General features: G+C 42.6%; 1 protein-coding gene across 1 annotated transcript in view; it reads left to right on the top strand.

Annotated features, from left to right (window-relative positions):
* Positions 1 to 23,326, top strand: part of DNAI1 (dynein axonemal intermediate chain 1) — a 148,426-nt gene that overhangs the window by 62,415 nt on the left and 62,685 nt on the right. Inside the window, exon 13 of the mRNA XM_017746567.1 lies at positions 9,801 to 10,048. Within this exon, the coding sequence (XP_017602056.1) occupies positions 9,801 to 10,048 (248 nt within the window). The remainder of the gene's footprint in view (positions 1 to 9,800; positions 10,049 to 23,326) is intronic.

Raw genomic sequence — 23,326 nt, 5'->3', positions numbered from 1 at the left:
ATGCCCCGGCCATGGCACTCACAGCCCAGAGAGCCAAACGTGTCCTGGGCTGCATCCAGAGCCCCGTGGGCAGCAGGGGAGGGAGGGGATTGTGCCCCTCTGCTCCGCTCTGCTGAGACCCACCTGGAGCACTGCATCCAGCTCTGGGGTCCCAGCACAGGAGGGACAGGGACCTGCTGGAGCCACTCCAGAGGGGAGGCTACCAAGATGATCAGAGGGATGGAACATCTCTGCTGTGAGAAAAGGCTGAGAGAATTGGGGTTGTTCAGCCTGGAAAGGAGTGGGCTTCAGAGTTTTCTGTGGCCTTCCAGTATCTGGAAGAAGCCTACAAGGACGATTTACAAGAATGTGTAATGACAGAACAAGGATGAATGGCTTCAAACTGAAAGAGAGTAGGTGTCGATTAAATATTGGGAAGAAATTCTTTACTGTGAGGGTGGTGAGGCACTGGCACAGGTTGCCCAGAGAAGCTGTGGATGCCCCATCCCTGGAAGTGTTCTAGACCAGGTTGGATGGGGCTTGGAACAACCTGGGCTAGGTGGAAGGCATCCCTGCCCATGTCAGGGGAGTTGGAACAAGATGATCTTTAAGGTTCCTTCCAACTCAGGCCGTTCTATGATTCTGTGATTCTGTTTGAGACTAACAAATATTTAGGTATTTCTGTTTTCTTTCTTCTTTCTTTTTTTTTTTTTTTTTTGCATAAGTTTTTTCTCTGAAATTTACTTTTAGTAGCTCTTAAAAGCTACTTATGCTAACCCCCAATTATGCACTTAACATACCTGCTGAAGATACATAATATTTCATGTACTAAAAATAAAAGCAAGCAAAAACCCCCCCAATTTCTGTCAAAGAAGTGAATATCTGGTTTATACCCCAGCCTTATACAAAGAGGAATGCTGAAAAATATTGTCCAAATTTAATGTTCTGTAGCTGGTTGCACAGAAAAATGGGAAGAGGTCCATTAGGGACCTGGGAGATGCTTAGCTGCAAATTAGTGGGGGCCTAGGCAGTCCTCTAGTTGAAATATCCCTGATTTTATGCCCTGTTTTTATACATTTCCCTAAACATTTGATGATGACCACTGCTGCAAACAGGTTAGGGGTAGGTGTTGGATCTGTAATGGCTACTCTTCATTTTCATGGTTCATGCTAGTGCAAAATTGACTGCATGCCCATATAAATGATTCTGCTTCTTCCTTGCTCCTCTATCAAATCTGCATCTTTTGCCAAATGTCTTCAGAAATGTTCTCAGAGCTGCTGTGTCATTTCTCATTGTCTCCTCCATGGCCTGAGCTGTATATGTCCATCTCATCAGGTATCATCTGTCTGCTTCCAAGAGACCACAGCACTGCCATAGAATGCTAACTTTCCTGTCTCTTAATTATGGAATACATAAGCATCTCCTGCAGTGTGTGCATCCCCCTCAGAGCTGTTATGGTCAGGAATACTAAAATGCTGGCAGCCTGGCTTGTTTGCAAGCTGGTGTGATTATCCAGAGGCAGCACATTTGTAGATGTCCATTTGTGGCATGATCCTGGGAATTTCTAAACGATGCGTGCCCCCTGGAAGCTCCTTACTTGGCCACTTGATGGCACTCTTAAATATTTAGTTGGTTGCAAACGCTCTCAAACGTGCCAGTTTCGTAGAACAGGGATAGAGGAAACAGAGCCTCAGGTATTAAACAGTGAAATACCATCAGAATTGGAGCTTATGTCAACGAATACAAGAAAAACAGGAGCAAAAGTTCAGCTGATTGTGCTAAATGCTGCCCGGTGTGTAACAGGAGGATTAACACCTGTCTGGCTTTCCAGCTCCAAAGTGTTCTGCAGAGACAGGTGCTTCTCTCAGCCTTTCCTTATGGGAGAGGTGTGCTCCATCTTTTTGATCATCTTGGTGGCCTCCTCTGGACTCACTCCAGCAGTTGAGGTCTGATATGCTGAAGACCTCAGAGCTGGCTGCAGCACTCCAGGTGGGGTCTCACGACAGCAGAACAGAGGGACAGAATCCCTTCCCTCATCTTGATGTTAGCTTTCATAACACATAGCCAACTGCAAAGTTGTGCCCTTATGAGCATCTTATTTAAAGAAGAAAATTTAAGGAAGAATTATAGTGTGTGCTAGACCCATGATGCAAAAGCCTGTCTGGTCAGAATGAGAAAACTCTGCTTTTATATAGAGCATTGCAAACTCAGCCAAGTCACATACTCCCCCTTTTTTTGCACTGCTCACCTGCTCACCTCACTCTCAGGGGAGAGCTGAGATGAAAGCCAGATCTTCCTGCTTTTTTCAGGAAAGTGCTACATCTTTTCATTCCCTTCTCCCCTGTTTTTGTTTGCTTTTGAGCCTCTGCTTTCACATGCACTGAAAAACAGTGCATGGTTCCAGGTGGTTCCTAAATACTCATTTTTGTTGGCCTAGTTGACTGTGGTTTCTCTTGTATTACTCTGCCAGACTTTATTTTAGAGTCAGAAAGGCTATGTATGTCTATCCATCTGTGCTTCTGAGGTGTGTCTTGCCTCTGACATATGCAGGGCGCACAGCACATATTAGGACTGCAACAAGGCCTCAGGACATGTATAAATTACAGCTTGCCTCATCATCTATCAATTTTGTCTTCTCTAAAATATCCAGAAGACTTTGAAATTCTGGTTTTGTACCTCTCTTATCTGAACTGCAAGTTCTGTGCTTCCTAAGAGCCCCAGCTAAAAATGTTAACTGGATCAGGAGTAACAGGGATTAGTCAAGCAGCTGGTGAAAGGTGTCAAGCAGAATGTTAAATTTGACATTCAAGCATCTGAATCAGCATAAGCCAAAATGATCTATCATTTGCCTCCTCTGCACTGGTGGACTTGCTCAGCATTTGCAGATCTTTGCAGTACCAATACTGCTATCTGGAGGGTAAAGATTTCCTTGTGACAGGAAATGCCTGTGCTCACAGAGTTCAGGCTAGTGCAGGTGGTCTCAACAGGGGCATTCAACTTTCACTGACAAATGTCAGAAAATAAATGGAATTTATTGGTGGAATTATCATCTGAGGCAGTGTCTCAGAGGGGGTGCTGTAGTAGCCCTGGAGCTAGGCATTGTTTTCATTGGTCCTCTGGATGGGAATATAAACTCACAGCAGGTGAAACGTGTGACTGATGAAAAGGCAGGTGAAGTTGTAAATCATGCTGGGAACAGAGCTGTCATACAGAGTGATTAATGTTGTGGTAAACTGGAATTACTCAAAGCAAATGCATTTTAATTCACTCAAATATAATATTATCCCTCTCTAGACAAAAAGGAGTGTTGTATTTTGGAAGGCAGCAATTCTTAAAAAAAAAAAAAAGGAAAAAACCCCACTTTTATGGACAAGTAAGAAATTTGAGTCTCCAGTGAAGTATCTTGGCAAGGAGGCTGAACATGATTCTGGTGTGCAAACAGGGAATCCTGAATAGCAGTAGATATATTATTTAAACATTAGTGAGACTAATACTGGAATATTATGTTTGATTTGAGAGCCAACATTTTTCAAAGCATGCAGAAAAACGGTAGTTCAGAAAGAACCCCAAGTTGATTCAAGAGTTGGAGAGTGTGCCCCAAAGGGGGAGAGAGAAAAACATCCAGTTGAAATTTGGACTCAAAATTAATTATGTCTGGCCCTTGCACAAATCCTAGCCATGTGATATCCTCCACTTATCTCTGGAAAGTTTCTTAATATTCTAGTCTTCTCCATGTCTGCTGTGAAGTGGCTTTCTGTTTGCAGCTCTGGAGGCAGTGCATTTCACTGCTGTGGCAAAGTTAATATTGGTTCCTGGCTTTTTGCTAAGCAGCCTCCTCTATGCAGTAGTGGTGAAAATAAATCGGATTTTTGAGTTCAGGCTGTGATGGTTATCAAAAGTATGCTGAAATGTGACTAGTGTTCAGTTTTTAAAGTGTCTTGAAGAAGAGAAGCAGCAGATATGAAAGAAGTCCTTTATCCAGTCAAGGTACGCATAGTAAGAATTAGCAGTGGCAAGCCAGGTAAGTCAAGTAAGGAATTAGGTGCAGCTTTTTAATCACTCAAAGTGATTAAATGTCAAAACAAGCTGAAAAATGAAACAGTGGCTTCTCTGTCTTTTGAGATCTTCATATGAAGTATGCATATACTTGCCAAAACCAAGTTATCAGGCTCAAAACAGGATATGCCAATAACATTTTTGGATCTGTGAAAAAGAGGAGGCCAGGCTTTCTGGCCTTGAGTTACAAAGTAATAAGTTCTCAAAACATTTTCTTTTCTGGGAAAGGACTGTTTTGAAAGTCCAATATTCATATTTTTGTTGCCCGCAATATGGTTCACAGCCTGATCCATAGTGGTGTGGGATATATCAACACAGCATTGTGTACACAAGTATGGTGTAGTCGAGTACTTCTGGGCATTTAAGGGAATAGGAACAGAATGAACACCAATGGTCCCAATTTAAATTTCTCAGGGATCCTGGGATGTGGTCTGCTTGAGCACAGCCCTCTGACGTCCCAGCTCTGTTCCCTGTTCTAGCTTGCTGTAGTGTCTTTGGCAGTCCCCTCCACTGCCCTTTCTCATTCTGTAAAAAGGAGTGCTGCATATACAGCCTTAAAGCACTCTCAAATGCTATAAAACTTTGAGATATTATTGTTACTCCCAAAGAGCTTTGAAAACACATTCAGCACTTGCACAAACTCTCTGAGCTCTTGGAAAGATTTGTTCTTTCCTGATTTTTCAGAACTATTGGCATACAGTTAAGCTCGAAGTGCCAGCTGTTTCCTTTGTTACAGCACACCAATTCTGCAACTGCAGCAAAGTGTGGAATTGGCACAGCTTTTAAAAATAAGCGAGGAGAGAATCTCGCTAGAGCAGTGCAAGGTCATTCAACTTGTTTCACAGTGGGTTAGATTAGCCTATGCTCAGTGCCCTGCTGCACAGGGTTTACTCACTGATAAAAAAAATCATATTGAAAATTCACTAATTTGTGACTTGCTCAGTCATCTGTCTATGCTATGCAGATGGAAGCACAGGAATATTCTTGGACTGTGCTCAGGCTTTTGAAGATTTTCAATTTGCTAGGGAAAATTTGCTGGTCTTTGTTTTTTGTCCTCTATACTTTAAATATTGTAAAGACAAATAAATAGCTGAGATGTGTCTTTGGATACCAAAATTTTTGTCTTTGAAACTGATCTCTCCTCCACAGAGGAGACTGCCTCACCAAATGTAGAGCACAACCAGCCCCTTCCCTTGGCTTCGTAGAAAACCAGTCCTAAAGGATAGAGCCCCAGCCAGCCAGCTCATCAAAGCATGAGTGTATCTGGGAGAGTTGAAGTGCTTGTGTAGCTGTGATGCTCAGAAACAATCAGCTGTTCACAAATGTACTTCATCTTGCTTTTTTTTCCAGATGGGCTTCTGGAGGACACAGGACAGATTTTAGGCACCAGCAGTTCTTTTTAGCATGGTGATATCTTGGTCCAAACTGTATCAGCGAGACAGCTGGCAGACTTGAATTTTAGAAAGCCATCACAGGATCACAGTATCACAGGATCTAAGATATAAGGCTGGAGTGTTTTGGGTTTTAAATCCTCCGAAGAGGAAGTAATTTGCCATAGCATTGGCTTCTTGTGTAGTAAAAACTCCTACTTTAACTCATGACCATGGGTGGTACCCACATTGAGATTTATTATGTGGCTGCAGGATTTAAACTAAGCATTGTGCTTTTTAACTTGAGGACGCTGTTGCCTCGAGCATAGTGGTTCAGCCAGTAAGCATTTTGGAGGAAATGGAAGAAAACCATGTAATGTACATCTCATGGCTTTGTTCCAGAACAAGGCCGGAAAGATACAAATAGAATTTTTAAAAAAATTTCTTCAGCAAACAAAAGACTTTGTTCTGATATTGGACATTTGCTGATTCTTTTGTAATTAGCTAAGGAGTAATATAAATGAAAAATCCATTAAAACAGGCACTTAAGCATCAGGCAAAAGATTCAGATGCTTTTCAGATTATTACTTTGCATAAACTATTTGGTGATATCCCAATGATATTCTGGGATATTTTTCTACCACTACAGTACTTTTCTGAAAAGGGTTTGGGGTGAATCTCTCCAGCTTTAAAAGCAAATGCAGAGGAGTATTTTAGACAGTGGTCATAGTTGGTTTGAAACCTGTTTCTATTTGCATGTGATGCTTACAGGCTCAGTTCTCCATGTTGAGATCAGTAATCATGCTATCTGCATCTTTCCTTAGCAAAACTTGTCTTCCCTATGTACACTTGTTACATGTCAGGGTCTAAAATTTAATTTCTGCTCAGGTGAACACTGAGGGATCCTCATGGCAGCAAGGGTCTGTCCACTCTCTTCTTCTTGCTGTGCTGTCATGTGTCTTCCTGTAAAGAACAAGTCCTGCTGTCACTGATTATCAGAAAAACTGTGTAATATCTCTAATATCTCCAGCCCTTGTATCTCAGGGAGAAAAAAGCCAGTTTGCACTTTGTGGATCTGCATGGGGCGAATATTCTCTACTCTTCCAGTCCATACTGGTGCATCCATGAGGTGCAGAGCAGCTGTCTCAGGTCTGAAGCTGCTGCTTTCACTTCCAACAGTGGTTCACCACTGTCAGCTTGGTGCCTTAGGTTTTAACTTTAATATTTTTCAAATTCTCTACTGCTTAGTGTGTAACTCTGAAGTTTCTTGTAGCCCGTTAACTTCTGCTCTTTCATGCTATGTAGACATAACAAAGTCTCTCCGGGCCTGCTTTCCAAGGTCACTCAGACCGTCCTAGGCCCAAAAAGTATAAACCAAAGAGCAAGGGGGGCAAGTTACATCACTAAACTGAAGCTTTAATTGGAGAATTAACCCTGATATGCGAATGAACCAAACCTATAAAAGTGTGAAGAAGTCGGGACCTGCTGTCCATCTCGGGGTCCATCTTGGCAATAGCCTCTGGCTCCCCAGCCAGGGGGTACCTTTGAAGGCCTTTCAAATAAATACCTACCTTATTCCCTTACTCCTGTCTGGTCTCTGTTTCTAGGAGGCCTCTTAAGGCATCAAGCTCTTGGATCTGCACTTTTTTGCTTGGCTGTGCTCTCTGATCTTCCAACATTGGTTCACCCTGCATCCTGAGAGTCTGTCTGCCCAATGTTTTGGGGCAAAGTGCAGTACTCTGCTTGTTTTTACTGAAAACCAAAAACCTTTCTCTTGAAAGTGCTGCTCTTCAAAGCTATACCACAGATATGCTGCTGTGGATATGTACTGTGCTTGCCATTCTGGAACACTGAATATCACTAATGAAATAAGCCCCTTTTGAAATTATTTATTAAAGAATATGTTGGTATGTCACAGGTTAGTACTCTGGATGAGAATTCACCCTTCATTAAAATGGATTTATATGCCTATGCTCAGCAGGTCAGTCTGTGTGATGCTGTCATGCTTCAGTGTTAATTGTGGGTTATTCTCATCACATTGCCTTTCATCAGGAATAAGCTTTACATACTTTAGTGATCATATTATTCAGCCTTATGTGCGGTATTCACACATCTGTGATTTAACCCACATTCCTGATATTTGATAACATCAAGGAGACAATGAGTAGGATTCAGCTCTTAGTTTAAGGTGGGTTTAACATTCAATAGTGGCCACTGCAGTCAGTGGAGCCTAGACAGTAAATCAGCACCCATATAAAACTCTCCTTTAAGATGCTACTGGTACTGATGGCAGCAGAAGCTTGGACTCTGAGTGCACAGACAGTCATACACAGACCTGCATTTGGGTGTCATAATCTGCAAACTGGACCCTGCATTTCACTCTGCCAGAGCCTCTTCCCAAGGCTTTGTTTTTCCCCTGCCAGACTAACCCCCAGGTGGACTTGCTGAAGCTGCTGAGCTATTTCACCTGATGAAGACCTACTCTATCACCTTTAACTGAGGAATGTGGGTGGACTCTGTTCCTGTCTGATCACTGGGGAGAGAACCACCTCCAAAACACAACTTAGATCTTTGGTGGCTGAATCACCCCCTGTAGAGGTGTCTCCTCTGCTGTCTGTGCAAGGAACATGGGGGCAGCTCTTGAACCTCCTCAGCACAGTGCTAACAGATAGAAAATTACTGTATGCTACAGGCCTTTTGGGAATATGCCTGGCGGATCAGCTCACTCCAAGAGAAATAAGAGCATGGAATAAGTTGAATTCAAAGGCTATCCAACAAATTTGGCTTCATTCTGCTCTGAGCCACTCCTGATGGCCATTTCCACAGCCTTCTGAAGTGTTTTTGCTTCTGAGGTGAGCACAGATTCATCCTTATCATTCATGGACCTCAACTAAATATCAGTTCAATGACATTACTTGGCTAAGAACAAAGACAATTCTGTGAATTAAAAGAACTGGGAAATCTCTGATGGAGAAAGTATCTTCCTTTTCAGCTAGTATTCTAAGAATAAGCTTCCCCTTCATAAAAAAAAAAAAAAAAATTAGAAATGTTGTTTGGGGTCAGATACATTTAAAGTAATGCCAGTTTTGAAATCTCACCTTTCTGCAAAGTAGAGAAACCATTTTCCTCATCTGTGCCCAGTACAGAGAGACCTGTGAGAAGATTCTATTTCAACAATCTAGTATGAAGCAGCAGTAACAGTTTTGTTAATGTGTGTTTCTTTACTGGTTCTTTGAATGCTTTTACGTGGCCCTGTTACACATGAAGTACACAATATCTGTACCTGCATGCTGGCTTGGAATCAGTTTACTTCTAAGGAGAGTTCTCTAAAGTTGGTGTTATCACTGGAATACACATTTACCTGATCCTGCAGGTTGGCCAAAATGTTAAGAAAGGTAGGAAGCACTTTTAAAAGGAGAGGGCTGTTCTGGAAACAGAATGTGTAGTAAGTGCTTGAAGCACAGAAAGCAGTAAATTTATTTCCCATATACTGTGTGCCTGAGGGCATTGGCAGTAATAAAAAGCACTAGATGGCTAGGATGCTCTCAGAGGCAGCATTGTTTTCATAGATTAGCAAAGTTCCTTCTTTGTTTCTGGAGAGCTTATCTACATCAACAGCTTTTCTTTCCCTTTCAGAGAATTTGGAAATTGTCTTTTTACATGATCGAAATACCCTAAGAATTGGAGAGACAGTCAGGGCATGATAAGAAAGCACACAAAAGAAAGATGGTCCTGCTGAGAAAGGGGAGAGCTAATTTCAGGCAGCACAAAGAAAAGGTGAAAGTAAATAGAAAAAGGATTGGAAAGTCTTGGCAAAAAAAAGAGTTTCTGTGCCAAGCAGGGAGATGTTGGACATAACAGAAAATAAAGCTATGGTCACTTTTACATTGTCCAGTTATGAGCAATGGCAATTGATATAATGCTTTACAGATACATTAATGAAATGTTTTTCTTTGAAAAAGTAGTGGAGACTGAAATACGGAATACTGCCAATACAGAAATTGAAATGGTGCTATCCTTGATTCTGCCTGTATGTCTGCAGTGTAGTGAAATCCTAGCCCACAGAAAGAAGTGTAATCCTAGCCCAAAGAAAGAAGTGCCCACAAAATTCTTTCTTTCCTCCACACTTCTCCTCCAAGGCTTCACAGCTCTCTTTCCTTGAAAAAAGCACACCAAAACAGTAGTTCTTCTGCATAAGTACATTGTGCCTATGTCCTGGGGGTGGCATATCAGTGGCGGAAAGGATATTCAGATGTAGGCACACCAATATGATAATTTGGTCCTGTGATTGGTACCTTTGCCTTCAGGTAGGTTTTAGGCATGGGTGGCAGCTGTCTGTTTCTACGTTTCAGTAGCTGAGGATCCTGGAAACTGATCTGACATCTCCTTGTTTAGACGACTTCATGAAGCAGGGCCATGGCATGCTCCTCCTCTACACCCTGAAGAACCCCTCATTCCCAGAGTACTCCTTCAGCAGTGAGAGTGGCGTCATGTGCTTGGACTTCCACAGTGACCACCCCTACCTCCTGGCAGTGGGTTTCTACGATGGCAATGTGGCCATCTTCAATCTGAAGAAGCCAGCCTCCCAGCCCAGCTACAGGAGTAGTGCCAAGTCAGGGAAGCACACAGAGCCAGTGTGGCAGGTAAGGGTGGTTTTCCTTTCCTGTGACTGGGCTTTGAATTGGACGGAGTTTGGGCACAGCCGGAAAAGTCCTGTACGCGGAAAGGTGCTGTTTTAGTACATGTGATTGATTAAGTTGTATTTCAAGCTAACTTTGAAGTATGCATAAAGGCAAAGCAACTGCATGAATCCTTGGTCCTCAGTAGAAACTAAATGTGTGAGCAGAAGTTTGCTATAAACAATTATTTCTCCTTAGTTTTCATTATTATAATTGACTTCTTTTTTGAGAAGAACTGGTATCCTCTATATGTACCAGCATGCAATGATATTCGTATTCCAAACAGAAAATCACAGGACAGCAAGTGATAAGCAGTGCATAAAAACAGGGAAAACAAGTATATCAGCCTAAAAGAGAGCTCTGTTGGGCACAGTAAGTCCAGGGGCAGCTGCCTGTGGAACTGGCTGCTAGCAGGATTCAAGACACACTACCTTGTAGTTGACCTTTTAGCTGACCTTGAATTACTCTAGTGAATTCAGAACTGTGATGTGCAGGTGATGTTCTTAAACTAATGCCATTCTGTCATCTGTCAGAAGGAGCCACCAGATGGGTGGTACTGTGAAGGGTCAGGGTGAATATGTTGCTACATCCGGCTAATTAGCTATGTCTGCAATGTAATCTGAGCTCAGATTGAGGCACTGGAAGGTATATGTGCTTTTGATTTTGTTTATAGCAGTAGAAGCATGGCAGCACATATTTCAACATGGTCTGTATCAGCCTGTTGAGTTGCAGGAGTGTGTCTTTTGTTTGCTATCCTGGACTAAAGGTGTTGCTGCAGTGACTATTGTTGTCACCTGAGTTAGGCTGGCTGATACAGTCATATGTCAGTGTTCCTTGAACTTTGACACATGCCTTGCATGGATTGTCCCCTAGCCATGGCTTCTGGTTATTGCATCTTCCAGTAAAAGTCCAAGAAATCAAGGGTACCTGGTGGGACTACAGATGAATGTGGAATATGCCAAGAGCAAGACCTGTGCTTGCTATAAACAGAGAGTTTGTACAAATGTAACATTTCAGAGAAGACATGAATTTTATATTTCCTGCCTGTCTATCCAAAGCTTTTCCTCTAGCAGATATTTGTAGCTCTTCCAACAGGTTAACGTAGTAGTTCGGACTTGGGTTGTTATCATAATACAATCTGTCAGGTATGCACACACACACACACATGCACACACACACAAAAAGAAAACTTCTGAGCTTTTCCCACTGCCACTTAGGCTTCCAGTAAAAAAATCAGGCCAAATAGTAAGTGCTACATGAAGTTTTTCATGGTCTTGCTGCAGCATGCTATGGGAGGTCACAGCTGTTACTGCACATTAGAGACACAAAAATCCCAGATCATTTGTGCCCCAGATGATATTGGAAAGGACAGTGTATGCTGAGGGGATGTTATTAGCAGCTTCTTCCCTACAGATGAGGAGCAGCTACATTCAGCAGTGGAGGTAGTCTGCATGGGGTTTTTAGGGGTAGGTTTATGTGTACCGCTTGGCAGCAGTGGGGCACAGAAATGAAATAAAATAATTAGGCACTCTAGGAAGATAGCTCTGAAAAGAGAGAAGCTACTCCATGGGTATGGATAGATGTGGCTATGAGTAGACTGTAGTTCCTGCTTCTTTATTTCCACAGGTTGAGTGCTGAGAATCATTACTATTTGTTTTCTTCGAAAAGAAGAAAATTTCTCTGAGCAATCTGGTCCAGTGGAAGGTGTCCCTGTCCATGGCAAGGGGGTTGGAACAAGATGGTCTTTAAAGTCCCTTCCAACCCAGACCATTCTGTGATTCTGTGATTAAAGTACCAATATTTTTACTAAACTTTACGATTTTTAACTTGCTACAAAACCAGCGAGCCAAGTTAGTAGTTAGATGATTGTACAACAATCGGAAGACCTTGTACCTCTGTTGGAAAGATCTGAAGTGTAAGCATTTGTCAATATAAGCCAAAAGGTTTAGAAAAGGCTTTCGCTCCATTCAATGTGATGAAAAGCAGCATGGACTATCTGTTAGGTTGAGACATTTGATTGTTACTTCTCATTCAGCATCAGATGATTCTAGAGAGTGATGCCTTTTTTCTCATATTTAGCTCAAAGATCTTATATTCTCGCCCACCAAGACACCACTAGTCTCAAGCCCAGTCTTTGTCTAGATACTAGACCTCAAAAAAATCCCCCTTTTTTGTAGAGAAAATGAACAAAGTAGAAAAGTAACAATGTTATTCTGAGCAATTAGGAGCCTTTGTTCTCTGGACTGCCTGCTTTTTTTCTTTTGAAACAATGCAGCCGTTTCACGGTGGAAACAAAATGGGAAGTGGGTAAAGCAGACTGACAGCTCTTTTCTTGTGCTATTTCATCTTCAGTGACTTAGTAATATCTCAGTTCGTTTGCATAAAACAAAGCTGATGTAATGTTCCCGTTGTTAAGAGCAAAATAAAATAACACAAATTTTCTAATTCTGTTACCTAAGAAAGAGTTTTACTGCCTGATACTACTCCCTGTTTTTTTAAAGAGCATAGCAATGGTTTCTTATAGATTTGGCAATTGTCTCCCATGTATTAACTGCATTTTAAATAATGGAAAATTCTAGCCTGTTTTAAATTACACATTTCTAATTGCTTATTACTAATTGGTGAGGATCCAAAACCTCAGAGAGGAAAAAACGAAGAGGAATAAACATGTACATAGACATGTGAATGTATATGCATGCAGTGCAATGTGGCTAATACCACCAAAACTCAGGTATCACAGGAGCACAGAACTAGAAATGGTGTTCCAGGTCAGAGAATTCAGGCCTCTACCTTTGAATGTAAAAACCAGTTTAAAAGGAGTCACTTCCTGGAAAGCTGTGTCAAACCTGTCACGTTCTGCTGGGAAAAAGCCTATGTGGCATTAACCTAAACCCCACTTTAATCAAAATAATGCTCAAGTAGTAAGAAAAATCCTCACACTCCCATCATCTCTGAGTAGGCCTACAAAGCAAGTCCCTGAACAGTGTATTTTTTTGAGCCAATGGCTCGATCCCAGGGGTTGGCTCCAGAGATTAATGAGGTTGGCCGGTGTGAAGCTACTGGAGTAGACTTTGGCAGCCAGAGGCCTCAGGAGCTGTGTTCTCTGGGAAGAAGCAACACCTTGCTGGGAAAGGGCTCTCAGCGCAGAGCATCTCCTTTTTCTAGCTTTAAAATTTTTTCTTTCTCCTTTCTTTCTAAAAGAATAATGATTAGGTTTTATTTACAGCTGAGAAGAGTGCTTTTTCTCTTACCTTTCTACACTGGGGTATACTAAATACTTTAGGATTGAAGTATTTGGAAGCTGGAACAGTTCAGAATCAGGAAATGATAACTGAAACTGTGTGTCAGGGTTTGTTTCTGTTGTTCAATCTCCTTCCTAAAACACGTGTTATTTGACAGATTTGTTTTCACTGTGTACTTCTATTTTACTTTCACATCAAGCCAAAAAGATGCTATTGCTGCTGAGACTAGTACAGAGCCAATAATGCTTCAGAGGGTTGGAAATAATTTTTTATTTTACTTGCTCACCATCAGAATTACTGACGAAATTCCTATTGCAGAGTGTTGACCCTAGGATCTGCAAATAGAACATTTCTTTTGGTTGTGCTTCAAGCAAATCTCAGCTGCCGCAGGCATGCCTGTGTGAACAGCACGGTTTGGAATTGCTATGGAGACATCACTGGTTAGAAACACAACTTTGTTCATTGTTGATTTACTGAAGCTGATCTGGCCTCCCTGAGGAGCTGATACCATGGAGCTTCAGATGGCATCCTGAGAGAATTATTTTCTGCACGATATTCATGCCTGGGAAGAGAAAGGGATGGCCACTGCAGGCTAATTCTTCACCAAATGCCAGTCAGGTTAGATGTGATGCTCATGGTTTGGATGAAGAAGTCAAAGCAAGATGGTAATAGCCTGCAAATGGCCAAAGGAAACTGAAAGGAGCATCAGCTTGCAGAATAGTTTTCCAGCAGAACTTGTGGAAGTCCCATCTCAAGCGTCAACCTGACAAAACACACCTGAAATTGCTCGCTGGAGTTTGTCTCATAATTGTGTGATCCCTTCTACTTGTCTATTTCCTGTGTTCCAATCTAAGTTCTTGAATAAATCTACACTGAACTTTCACAGTGTGTGAAGCCATTCCAGACTCACTAAAGTCTTGTTTCACTGATAGAAGTAAATGAAAATTCCTTTAAAGTTATCACAGCCTGCTGTTCTTTTACCCCATTCTGTGTTTCTGCACAGCTCCACAAAAAAGGTCTTTATGGGAAGCTGATCGAATTTGCTGCACTTAGGAGAAAAAAAAAGCGCATTTTGTTCATAATCCACTGTCACACCAGCACATTGTTTCTTTTCTGATGATGGGCATTCTCCTAAATCTGTCATCTGCAGTCAGACAGATTTTGCAGCTTGCATTGCCTCTGAGATGTTACTGCTTCACATAATACTTGGTTTCTTTGGCTTCAGGCAAACAAATTGTTTGATGCAAAGGAAATAAAAGAAAAGTATAAGACAGAAGGTTGCTACCAAGGTCAGAGTAAAGATCAGCTGTCTCAGAACAGCCTCAACACCCCTTCTGTTGCCTTCACTAAGAAGCACAAAACAGGTGTTTGCTGAGGGTAGTTCAGTGAAAAAAAATCTCTTTCAACTCTGTGGTGATACTGCTAGGGGATAACTCTAGAGGAGAAATAGAAATCTGGAGAAGAAAGGAAAGCAACAGAGACCTGAAGCAAAGGAATCTAAACCCAAGATAAGGGGGGGAGAATGTAGCCTGAAGGCAAAATAGAGCAGAAACCTAATTGTGAGCATCATTTAGCACCAAACCTCTACAGTCATGCAAGGCAACTGTGTTTCTTATATTGGGTCAGTTCAATGTTTGCACAGAGGACCTTTATCTTCATCTCCAGCTTTCTACTACGTTTTTCATGCCACCAGCCCTGCGTTGCATACCTAGCCCAGTGCAAACAGGGCAAAAAGTCTAATTTATTTCTGACATCCCAGGAGTAAAAGACACCACTGTATCTTCACCAGAGGGATCACTTCACTCATTCTGCACTTGCACAGAAGTAGAAAGCAGTGAGAAGAGCATCCATGGACCAGTCAGCAGGCATTTGGAGTCCAGAGATCTCAATCTGTCAGAGGCTTCCTTGTTGGAGCAGTCCTGAGCTGCAGTCCTGCTCCCTACACTGAGTTCTGTGTCCAGCAACAGGTTGTTGCAGCAGCAGTTGTCCTGTCTGGTGAGTACCTAACACTGGGTTCCTCACTGCAGCACCATGAGGCATTTAGTGACTGACAAGCATCAGTTGTGTCCCTGTTCTCTCCTGGAGGGAGCTGGGGAGGAAAGGCTGTGCTTGGGAAGAGTTGCCATGTACTTGTTGTAAGGTCAAGACCAGCAGCTTTCTGGTTGTCCTCAGTCACTGTGAGAGCTCACTACAGGCACAGCCCTACTGGAGGAAATCGTGTCTCCCACAGAGTTAATGTCCATAATTTTTTGGAAAGGCTCTGCTGAGCCACAAAAATTCATTCAGAAGCTTTGGGCTCATTTATGCACAGTAGAAAAGGTGGAAATTGCAAGACACTCCTGTGGCAGAAATGTTGGGTAAAATCCTTTGCAGCATGCTTGTACCTTGTCCAAAACTGTTGAACACTTTTTAAGCCACTATAGGTTAGGAAATGTAAGCATCCGAATGCTTATTCCTAAATCTCTTTGACAATAATGAACAAAATCCCTGATAGTTTAACTTTGACATTGTACTTTTTGAGATGGTATCTAACTGTGTCTTCTGGAGATTCAGAAATTATTCATGGTTATTTTTAAATTGTGCCTAGGGTATGGATTGTTTTGGGTTAGAAATTGTCCAGCAAAGTGTCCATTGCAGATCGTGTACTGTTTGTCTAAAAAATGAGCGCATTTTGCTTTGATGCTGTATTTCCCTCTATACTTCATTCAGATGCTGAACTGCTTTTCTACCCTCTGCTCTCACAATTCCTTGCTAAATAGATTCTTCTCTCATGCTACTCTTACACCTCTTCCTTTTACTTAAGATCCAAACCATTTTACTGTGGGTTTTCAGGTTGACTATTTCTTTTCTGGTGTCTCTAAGCAAAATACAAGAAACTTTATTTGCCTGTTAGTTGCACTGGGACTAATTTGTGGAGAAAACTTCACTTTTAAAATTTAAAAGTCCTTTCAAGCCTTGCAATGTTGGAAGATGCTAGCCTGAGGTCTAAAATATCAGAGAAGTTGTAATGCATTTGTTTGGTTGCCTGGATCTTTGAATTCTATTCTGCTGCTTTATAGTGTGTATATATAAACACACTGATGGGTCTTAATGGCTGTTATACAGCCTGTGGAACAACAGAATGCTGCTCTGAAGAGGATGAAATAAAAGCAAGAGAATGATAATGGCAGAGCTAGACGCAAGTTGGGCAGGGATGGTGCAGGCAAGGTCACATTGATACATAGTGAGGTATAGGGATCTGGGTCTGGCCATGACTCCCATTCTTCTCCCACCCCTGGAGCCATGGTCAGCTGCCACAGATTGATGTAGTGTCCAGGGCTCTCAGCATCCAACAGGCCCCAGGAGAGTCTCTCCCCATCCCTGGTGCAAGTCCACTTGATCCTGTGGTGATGGGAACCTTCTCAGGCATATTGCAGACACTGTCTCTGATGTAGCAACATCAGGCAGCTGGGGGGTTTGGATGTGAGCCTGCCTGCCCTGTGTGTCTGCTTTTCCTGCACACAGAGTGGGAAACATATTTTGTCTATTGTAAATTGGGAATCTTGCACCACGAGCACAGTCAGAATTGAAACCAAGAGCTGTGAATTGTAACTGGTTAAATACCCCTGAGCTTTGTTGGCCTCTGGCACACATTGCTCAGCTGCATGCTGTGTCTGACATGGGAACATAGCCACTGACAGGACAAACAGGTGTCACTCTAATGTCTGGTTCCTCCCTTCTCATCTGTTGACATGCCAGCCTAATAAATGCACTGGGCAGTGCTGTGAAGGGAATAAGCACACAGATTCCTAGTGAAACACTGTACAAAGCAGAGCATTCGAATCCCAGCAGGAAGAAAACAAACTGAAAGTAGGGCCAGCCTTATCCAATGCTATTTATAACTGAGCTCTGCTTCCTTCAGATAAATCTGAGTCTCTGAAGCATGAGCAATGCACAAGCCTCAGGCTGGGCCTTTGACCTGCTTCAGTGGCACACCTATGTCCGTGCTCTCTGCTTACTGCTGAGTGCCTCCCACTATCACCAAAAGTGCCTTTTAGTAGGAAAGGTTTTGCTGCCCTTTTTCTGCACCCCAAATTTGTGTAACCTGATGCAGTGGACCTAATTCCTTGCTCCTCTCGGCTGACCTTGCACTCTTGAGTTCACTGGTGCTCAAGAGATAGAACCTGGTCCTCCGAGTCCCAGGAAGATCACATCGAGGTGGAGGGCTCTTGATCTAGGTGTAGAAGAGCAGTGGTTTTTGGAAGATGGGTGTTTCTGGGACTAAATATGATATGGGAGTTTATCTTAGAGTGTTTCCTCATTGCTGTTGAGCTAATCTAGTTGTTTTCCTTCAGCTATCAGGAAGTTTTCAAAGACTTTGGAGGCCAAACCCCTGAGAATGCTTGTAGTAAAACTTGTAAGTAGCCATATGCTGCTAGAAGGAGGGAAATAATTTGCAAAATTATTAGATGGGAAGTTCCTGCTATTTCCTGTAGCCAGAACAACCGTATTCCACCAGATAGGCCCAGTATTTGGTGGTACCCATAAATAAAGTCATCATCTAGCCTCATGCCCATGATGCAGGTGCCTGACAGCCTGGAGCTGCTCCTGGAGCATCCAGGCAGTGCTGGGCTGTGTTTTCTATTCCAAGGGGTTTTGAGATGCTTTTCCTTATCATAGGAATTCTGAAAGAATTCTTCCTCCTGCACCTCTTTTTTTGGTGAGATATGATCCTGCCAAGCTGGCTGCCTTGGCTGCTGCCTGATTTCTTTGTAGATGAAGTACCTGCCTTTGTTTCAGTACCTGTTTACTGTTACCAAGCCTGTCAGCCACCCTGACTCTCCTAACTACCATGTTCATTATCACAAACATACGGTGGGTCAAGTAAGGAGACATCTGAGTAAATCCCTGCCTCTGCTGCAGATAGGATGGAAGGGGGTCCTTTAGGTCAGAGTTGCTCATTAAAGATGTAAGAGAAATGCAGGAAGCCCAGACTGACTGAGAGACATTGGAATCTTTGAGCACTTTGATATTCATCAGATGTCTCAACCATTTCCTCTCTAAGGCAAACACTACAGCCAAATATTTAAATATTACTGACTCACCTTAGAAGGAGTTACTCCTTGTAGACCTTACCTCTTCAATGGCTTCTGTCATGGAGGCAAGTTTACTTCCTAAGCAAATTGAACTGATACATTCTGTCTTGTTGCAAGATTTAATGGTAAAATGTCAACAAATTTTTCTACAAAAGACTGAACAGCATTGAGAACCATCCTTTGCTTAGCAGCTCCCTTTTCTGCAGATTCCTGTCATAGCTGAAACATTTGCATTTAAAAGAAAACCCAGATTTTAAGATAGGAACATTTTTCAATGAATTTATTTTTAAGTAACAAGTAATTTTCCTTCATCTCTCCCCATCAGCTTTTACTCACACTCAAAAGACTTGTTTTCTATACAAAACAGTCTCATCTATTGCAGTGAACAAAGCAGTCACAGTGTGATTGAACATGACACACAATAAACATGTGAGAGGTGAGACTGAATTTAAAATAAAACCAAACCTTCCTTTCTGGAACTGGGAAACTGTTTGTGAGCCACAGAAAGGAGAAGTGGCAGAGGCCTTGCGAGTGTCCTCTTCTTCCCATCATGCTCACAGATGTTGTGTTATCATTCCTGACCTGTTTTCTTCAAAATGAGACTGGGCAGTCTAGCTGTCTTCACCAGTATTAACAGACTGGAGTCATGGCCTTCTGTGTCTTACATGGTACGTACTTCCTAATACATGTGAAAATATTTCTATGCCACTCCAGTAGTATCACTTTGCTAATTCCCTCACCAGCCACTGATACTTTTCTGCACTACTGTCACTTAGCCGGAAATTCCCTAATTTCTACATGTTTAATGCTTTCTTCTTCCTGTTTGTGTCCTTCTGCCCTTGTCTTTATCACATTTCACCTTATTATTTTCAGATTATGTCTCCAGTTTTTCAAGATAATTTTGAGTCCTTATCCTAATGGAATTCAATGTCTTTTAACTGCGTCATCTGCAAACATTCTGTGTATTTTGCAATTCAGTATGAAACTTACTAATGAAAATATTGTATAGAACTGAACCCAGAATAGTCCCTTGTGGGAACCATCTAGAGATGTTTTCCCAACTGGTCAAGAAATCACTGTCTAAACTCTTGGGAAATCATTTTCAAGCACTCATCCACGTCATAGTAATTCCTTATCTTTCTTGTGAATACATCACAGGGGGTATGCCAAAAGCCTTACAAAATTAAAGATAACAAATCTACTCTTTCTTTTAGACCTGTTACTCTGAAAAGGAAGGAAATAAATTCTCTTTGACAAGGTCTTTTCTTGAGGAGACCACATTCACTGATTCTCATTTTCTTGTCCTGTATATATGGATGGATGACTTAATACTTTGTTCCAGCTCTCAAAGTTCAGCATTAGGCTGACTCATCCACTGTCCTTTTACCTATCCTTCAAGACAGGTTTATTTTGTGTTTCCTGTGGGCATTTTTGCTATGTTCCTGTCCCCCAGGACCTCTACTCTCTTCTAGTTTTCATAGCTAATTGCTCTGAAATTCAGAGATTGCTTCAGCTGCTCCTTTAGGCACCCTAGGCTGAATTTCATCAGGCTTTACAGAGTCAAGTGTATCTGTGCTTCTTAAAGTCGATTTTATTAAACATCTAGTTACAGTTTATCTTTTTATATGGCACTGAAAGAAGGACAGCCTTAATAGTTATGTTTTACTTCTAGTTCAATGTGGGACTTGCCTTCCTCTAAACAATAACTGGTGTCTGGGAGGAAGAGGCTTAGATGAGCCTTTCTGGAATATCTGATTTTGCCTCCATGCAGGCATCAGCCTCCTGGCCTGAAAAGTCATGTTCCTCTCAAAAGAATCTCCAACATCCTCTCCATGGAGGTATCTCAGGCAGTGGCAGAAGGGTGTCCCCCAAATCATGAGGGGGGACACTCTTCACCATCAAGTTCCTGGATGTGCAAAGACTCTCCAGTGTGACAGTGGCAGCCCAGCTCTCACCATATGGCAGGCCTGATTCTTCATCTCTTGAGTGGCTTCTCCTCTTTAGTTGTGTCTTGATTCACTGTGCTTATACCAGCACGTTTCTAGAGCCCAGGGCTGTAGATATGGACAGGGACTATGCTTTCACAGCAGGGCTTCTGCGAAAAAAAAAAAAATCAAGGACTAATATCTTCTAAGACAATGTTGACCAAAACATGCTTTTTAAAAAATTTTTGAGATCTTTAATTCTTACTAGACATTCCACAGCAGAAATGCTGTCTGTTTCCCAGGTAATAGAAATGGAAAAAAGTGCAGATGCAGACCAGCAATCTCTTCTGCTCAGTGTGCGTCACAGGGCAGGAGCCCTTTATGCTGTACCCTGCCATGCTGGCTCCAACAGGGGCATGCTGGGGACTCCATGGTTCTGGTCCCCCTCACTGAAGGACCAGCTGGGCATATGAAGGTTCCTCCCTGTGTGCCTGTCTTCCCATGTTTACCTTTGGCAGAAAGTCCACACCTACAGGTAACCAGAGCACAGCTAAATCTTCTCCACAGAGGTATCATGTGCTCCGAGTGCACATGGACCCAGGTGATCTTTCTTCACCAAGTATAGACTTAGCCAAGGCGTCTGACTGTGCTTCTTTGACCTTTGACCAGGCTGCACTCAGTTATCACAGCCCTTTAAAATCTTCATTATTGCCTTGAGTCAAAATGAGTCATCTGGACTAAGCTCAATTTTTGCTTTTATCCCAAATAACCATGGTGAGGAATGAAACTTTTGGTCTTCCTTCCTCCCTCCTCTAAATAGGATAACTAAATAGGATAACTACTGCTGTCCAAGTTGGCACTGGGGAGGAGCTCCAGACACTGCCCTGTTCCTCACCTCTAAACCTTGCTTTTCCTGTCTCTTGAAGTATAAAACCTGATGCTGGAGTTACTTTGCTTGTGAGTGAAGTATTCTGTACTTTCTAGATGGCCAAGTGAATAATTTTGGGGTGTCCCTTGTCACTGATTGCAGGAGAGCAGCCTTGCATATTGCTTATACTCCTCATGGTGCCTGGCCTTGGCTTTGCTTGTGGTAGCTGGCAGAGGATCTTTTGTGAGGTGTCAAGGTCCACTTATTGTGTCAGGCATGATAAGCAACAAATGAAGAATAGCTGGCAATGTCCTTGATGGAGGACATTTGGGAACTTCATTGTAGATGCACTGCTTTGTCTCAGCATCAAGGAGAGACAAACTATTTGCTCCAGCAAAACAAAAAGTCAGTGGACTCTGGATAAGCTGAGTGTTGAGGCAGACTTTCACAGCAGCAGATCCCTTGGCAAACAGCATAGATAAGTGACCCAAGGAGGAGAATAAACAAAAAAATGGCGATTTGTCATCAACAGAAAAAGAACGTGAAAGATTTCTTCTCTGCTGGTAATGACTTGATTTTTCTGGATGCTGTTTTGCTGAAAGTTGCTGTCAGGAACGAGCAAGAAACACATTTGAGGGTGACAGAGTGAAGAAATAGAACTGCTTCTTATTTCAAATCAGAGACTGCTGTAAGGGAGTCCAGGAGAATATTTGCACCAGAGCACAGGGGAAATCGCACTGTCTTCAGAAGATGTGACCTGTGGAGCAAGTTACTGTAGATCATCTCTTCAGCATGATCCCTCAGCATGAGGCTGAGGCAGACTAAGAGGCGGGCTAGCTGCGACATGGGGCAAGTGTCCACTGCACAGACAGGGGAAATCGCACTGTCTTCAGAAGATGTGACCTGTGGAGCAAGTTACTGTAGATCATCTCTTCAGCATGATCCCTCAGCATGAGGCTGAGGCAGACTAAGAGGCGGGCTAGCTGCGACATGGAGAAAGTGTCCACTGCACAGATCAAAGGTGCCCACAGTTGGACTAACGTGTCCAGGTTTAGATGGTTATTCCCGGTTGGAGTTTGGTCTTATTCTATCTCTGCAAGAATCCATATGGTGTTCATCTGCCAGCCGGTGACCTGGGCCATTGTGGGATGGATGCATCCAAGGCTTTGTGCTCTTGCTAAATCACAGCACATGTTCAGCTCATCTACCTTGAGAGAGCCCCAGAGCTTTTCTGGCACTTTGCTTTGGCCCAGGCTTGTGCATACTGACACAGGAAATGTGGTTTGGACAGTGGGTTTGTGTCTGTGCTTGGCTGCCAGGTCAGGCACAGCACAAGAGAACTGAGGGCTGATTCCCTTCCTCAAGGAGCAGATGTTTGCCAGTGGGAAGCCTTGAATAAAAGTCTTTAGCCAGTGTGAATGTAAGGAGAAGCGTCCAAATCCCACTGCTTGTGTGACCGAGATATGGGCAAAAAAGGGTGGCTGGGAGAGCACAGTGGGGCGGGGAAGCACTTGTGCTCCTGTGGTGCACATTTGTTCTTCTACAAGAGTCTGTAGCTCTGTTCAGCTAAGGAGGCAGATGAGTGAAATCCCTGAGCTTCTGGGCTGGGCAGAATGGCAGAGTCTCTGAGAGGGGCCTGTACAGTTACATCTACAGCTCAACAGTGGCTTACAAAGAAATGCTTGAGGCACAGAAACAAAGACATGTCTAAAGCTGAGTATTAGGGAAAAGAACAAACATGAATTAATAAAAAGAAGTGAATGTGCAAAGTAAGCTGTGGTTATCCTGGGTCATAAAAGGGAAAGGGAAAATATTTGGGAAGGGTATAAGTAGTTAAAAGAATGAAGAATTGTCTCGGTTTTGAAAGACAGGTGTCTGCTAAGGAAGGCAGAGGCCCCCCTTGAAGTGGCAGATATAACCCCTTTTCCCTCCAAGTTACTATATTTTGAAATCAAGGGCCTTTAGGCAAAGATGTGGGAAATAGGAATAACAGTTCTTTACTCTCTCTATATATATATGTATATAACCAGTCAAACAAAACAACAACAACTATGGCAGTAACAGCAATCACAAACCCAGTGCCAGCCTTCTCGGCTGTCGGGCCCTTTCCCCTCGGGTGCAGTTCTGCTCAC

This window comes from Corvus brachyrhynchos, unplaced genomic scaffold (genome assembly GCF_000691975.1).
Source record: "Corvus brachyrhynchos isolate BGI_N302 unplaced genomic scaffold, ASM69197v1 scaffold139, whole genome shotgun sequence".
NCBI classification, from domain to species: Eukaryota; Metazoa; Chordata; class Aves; order Passeriformes; family Corvidae; genus Corvus; species Corvus brachyrhynchos.
The sequence above is the reverse complement of the archived record's forward strand: the minus strand, read 5'-3'. Positions and strand labels throughout refer to the sequence as shown.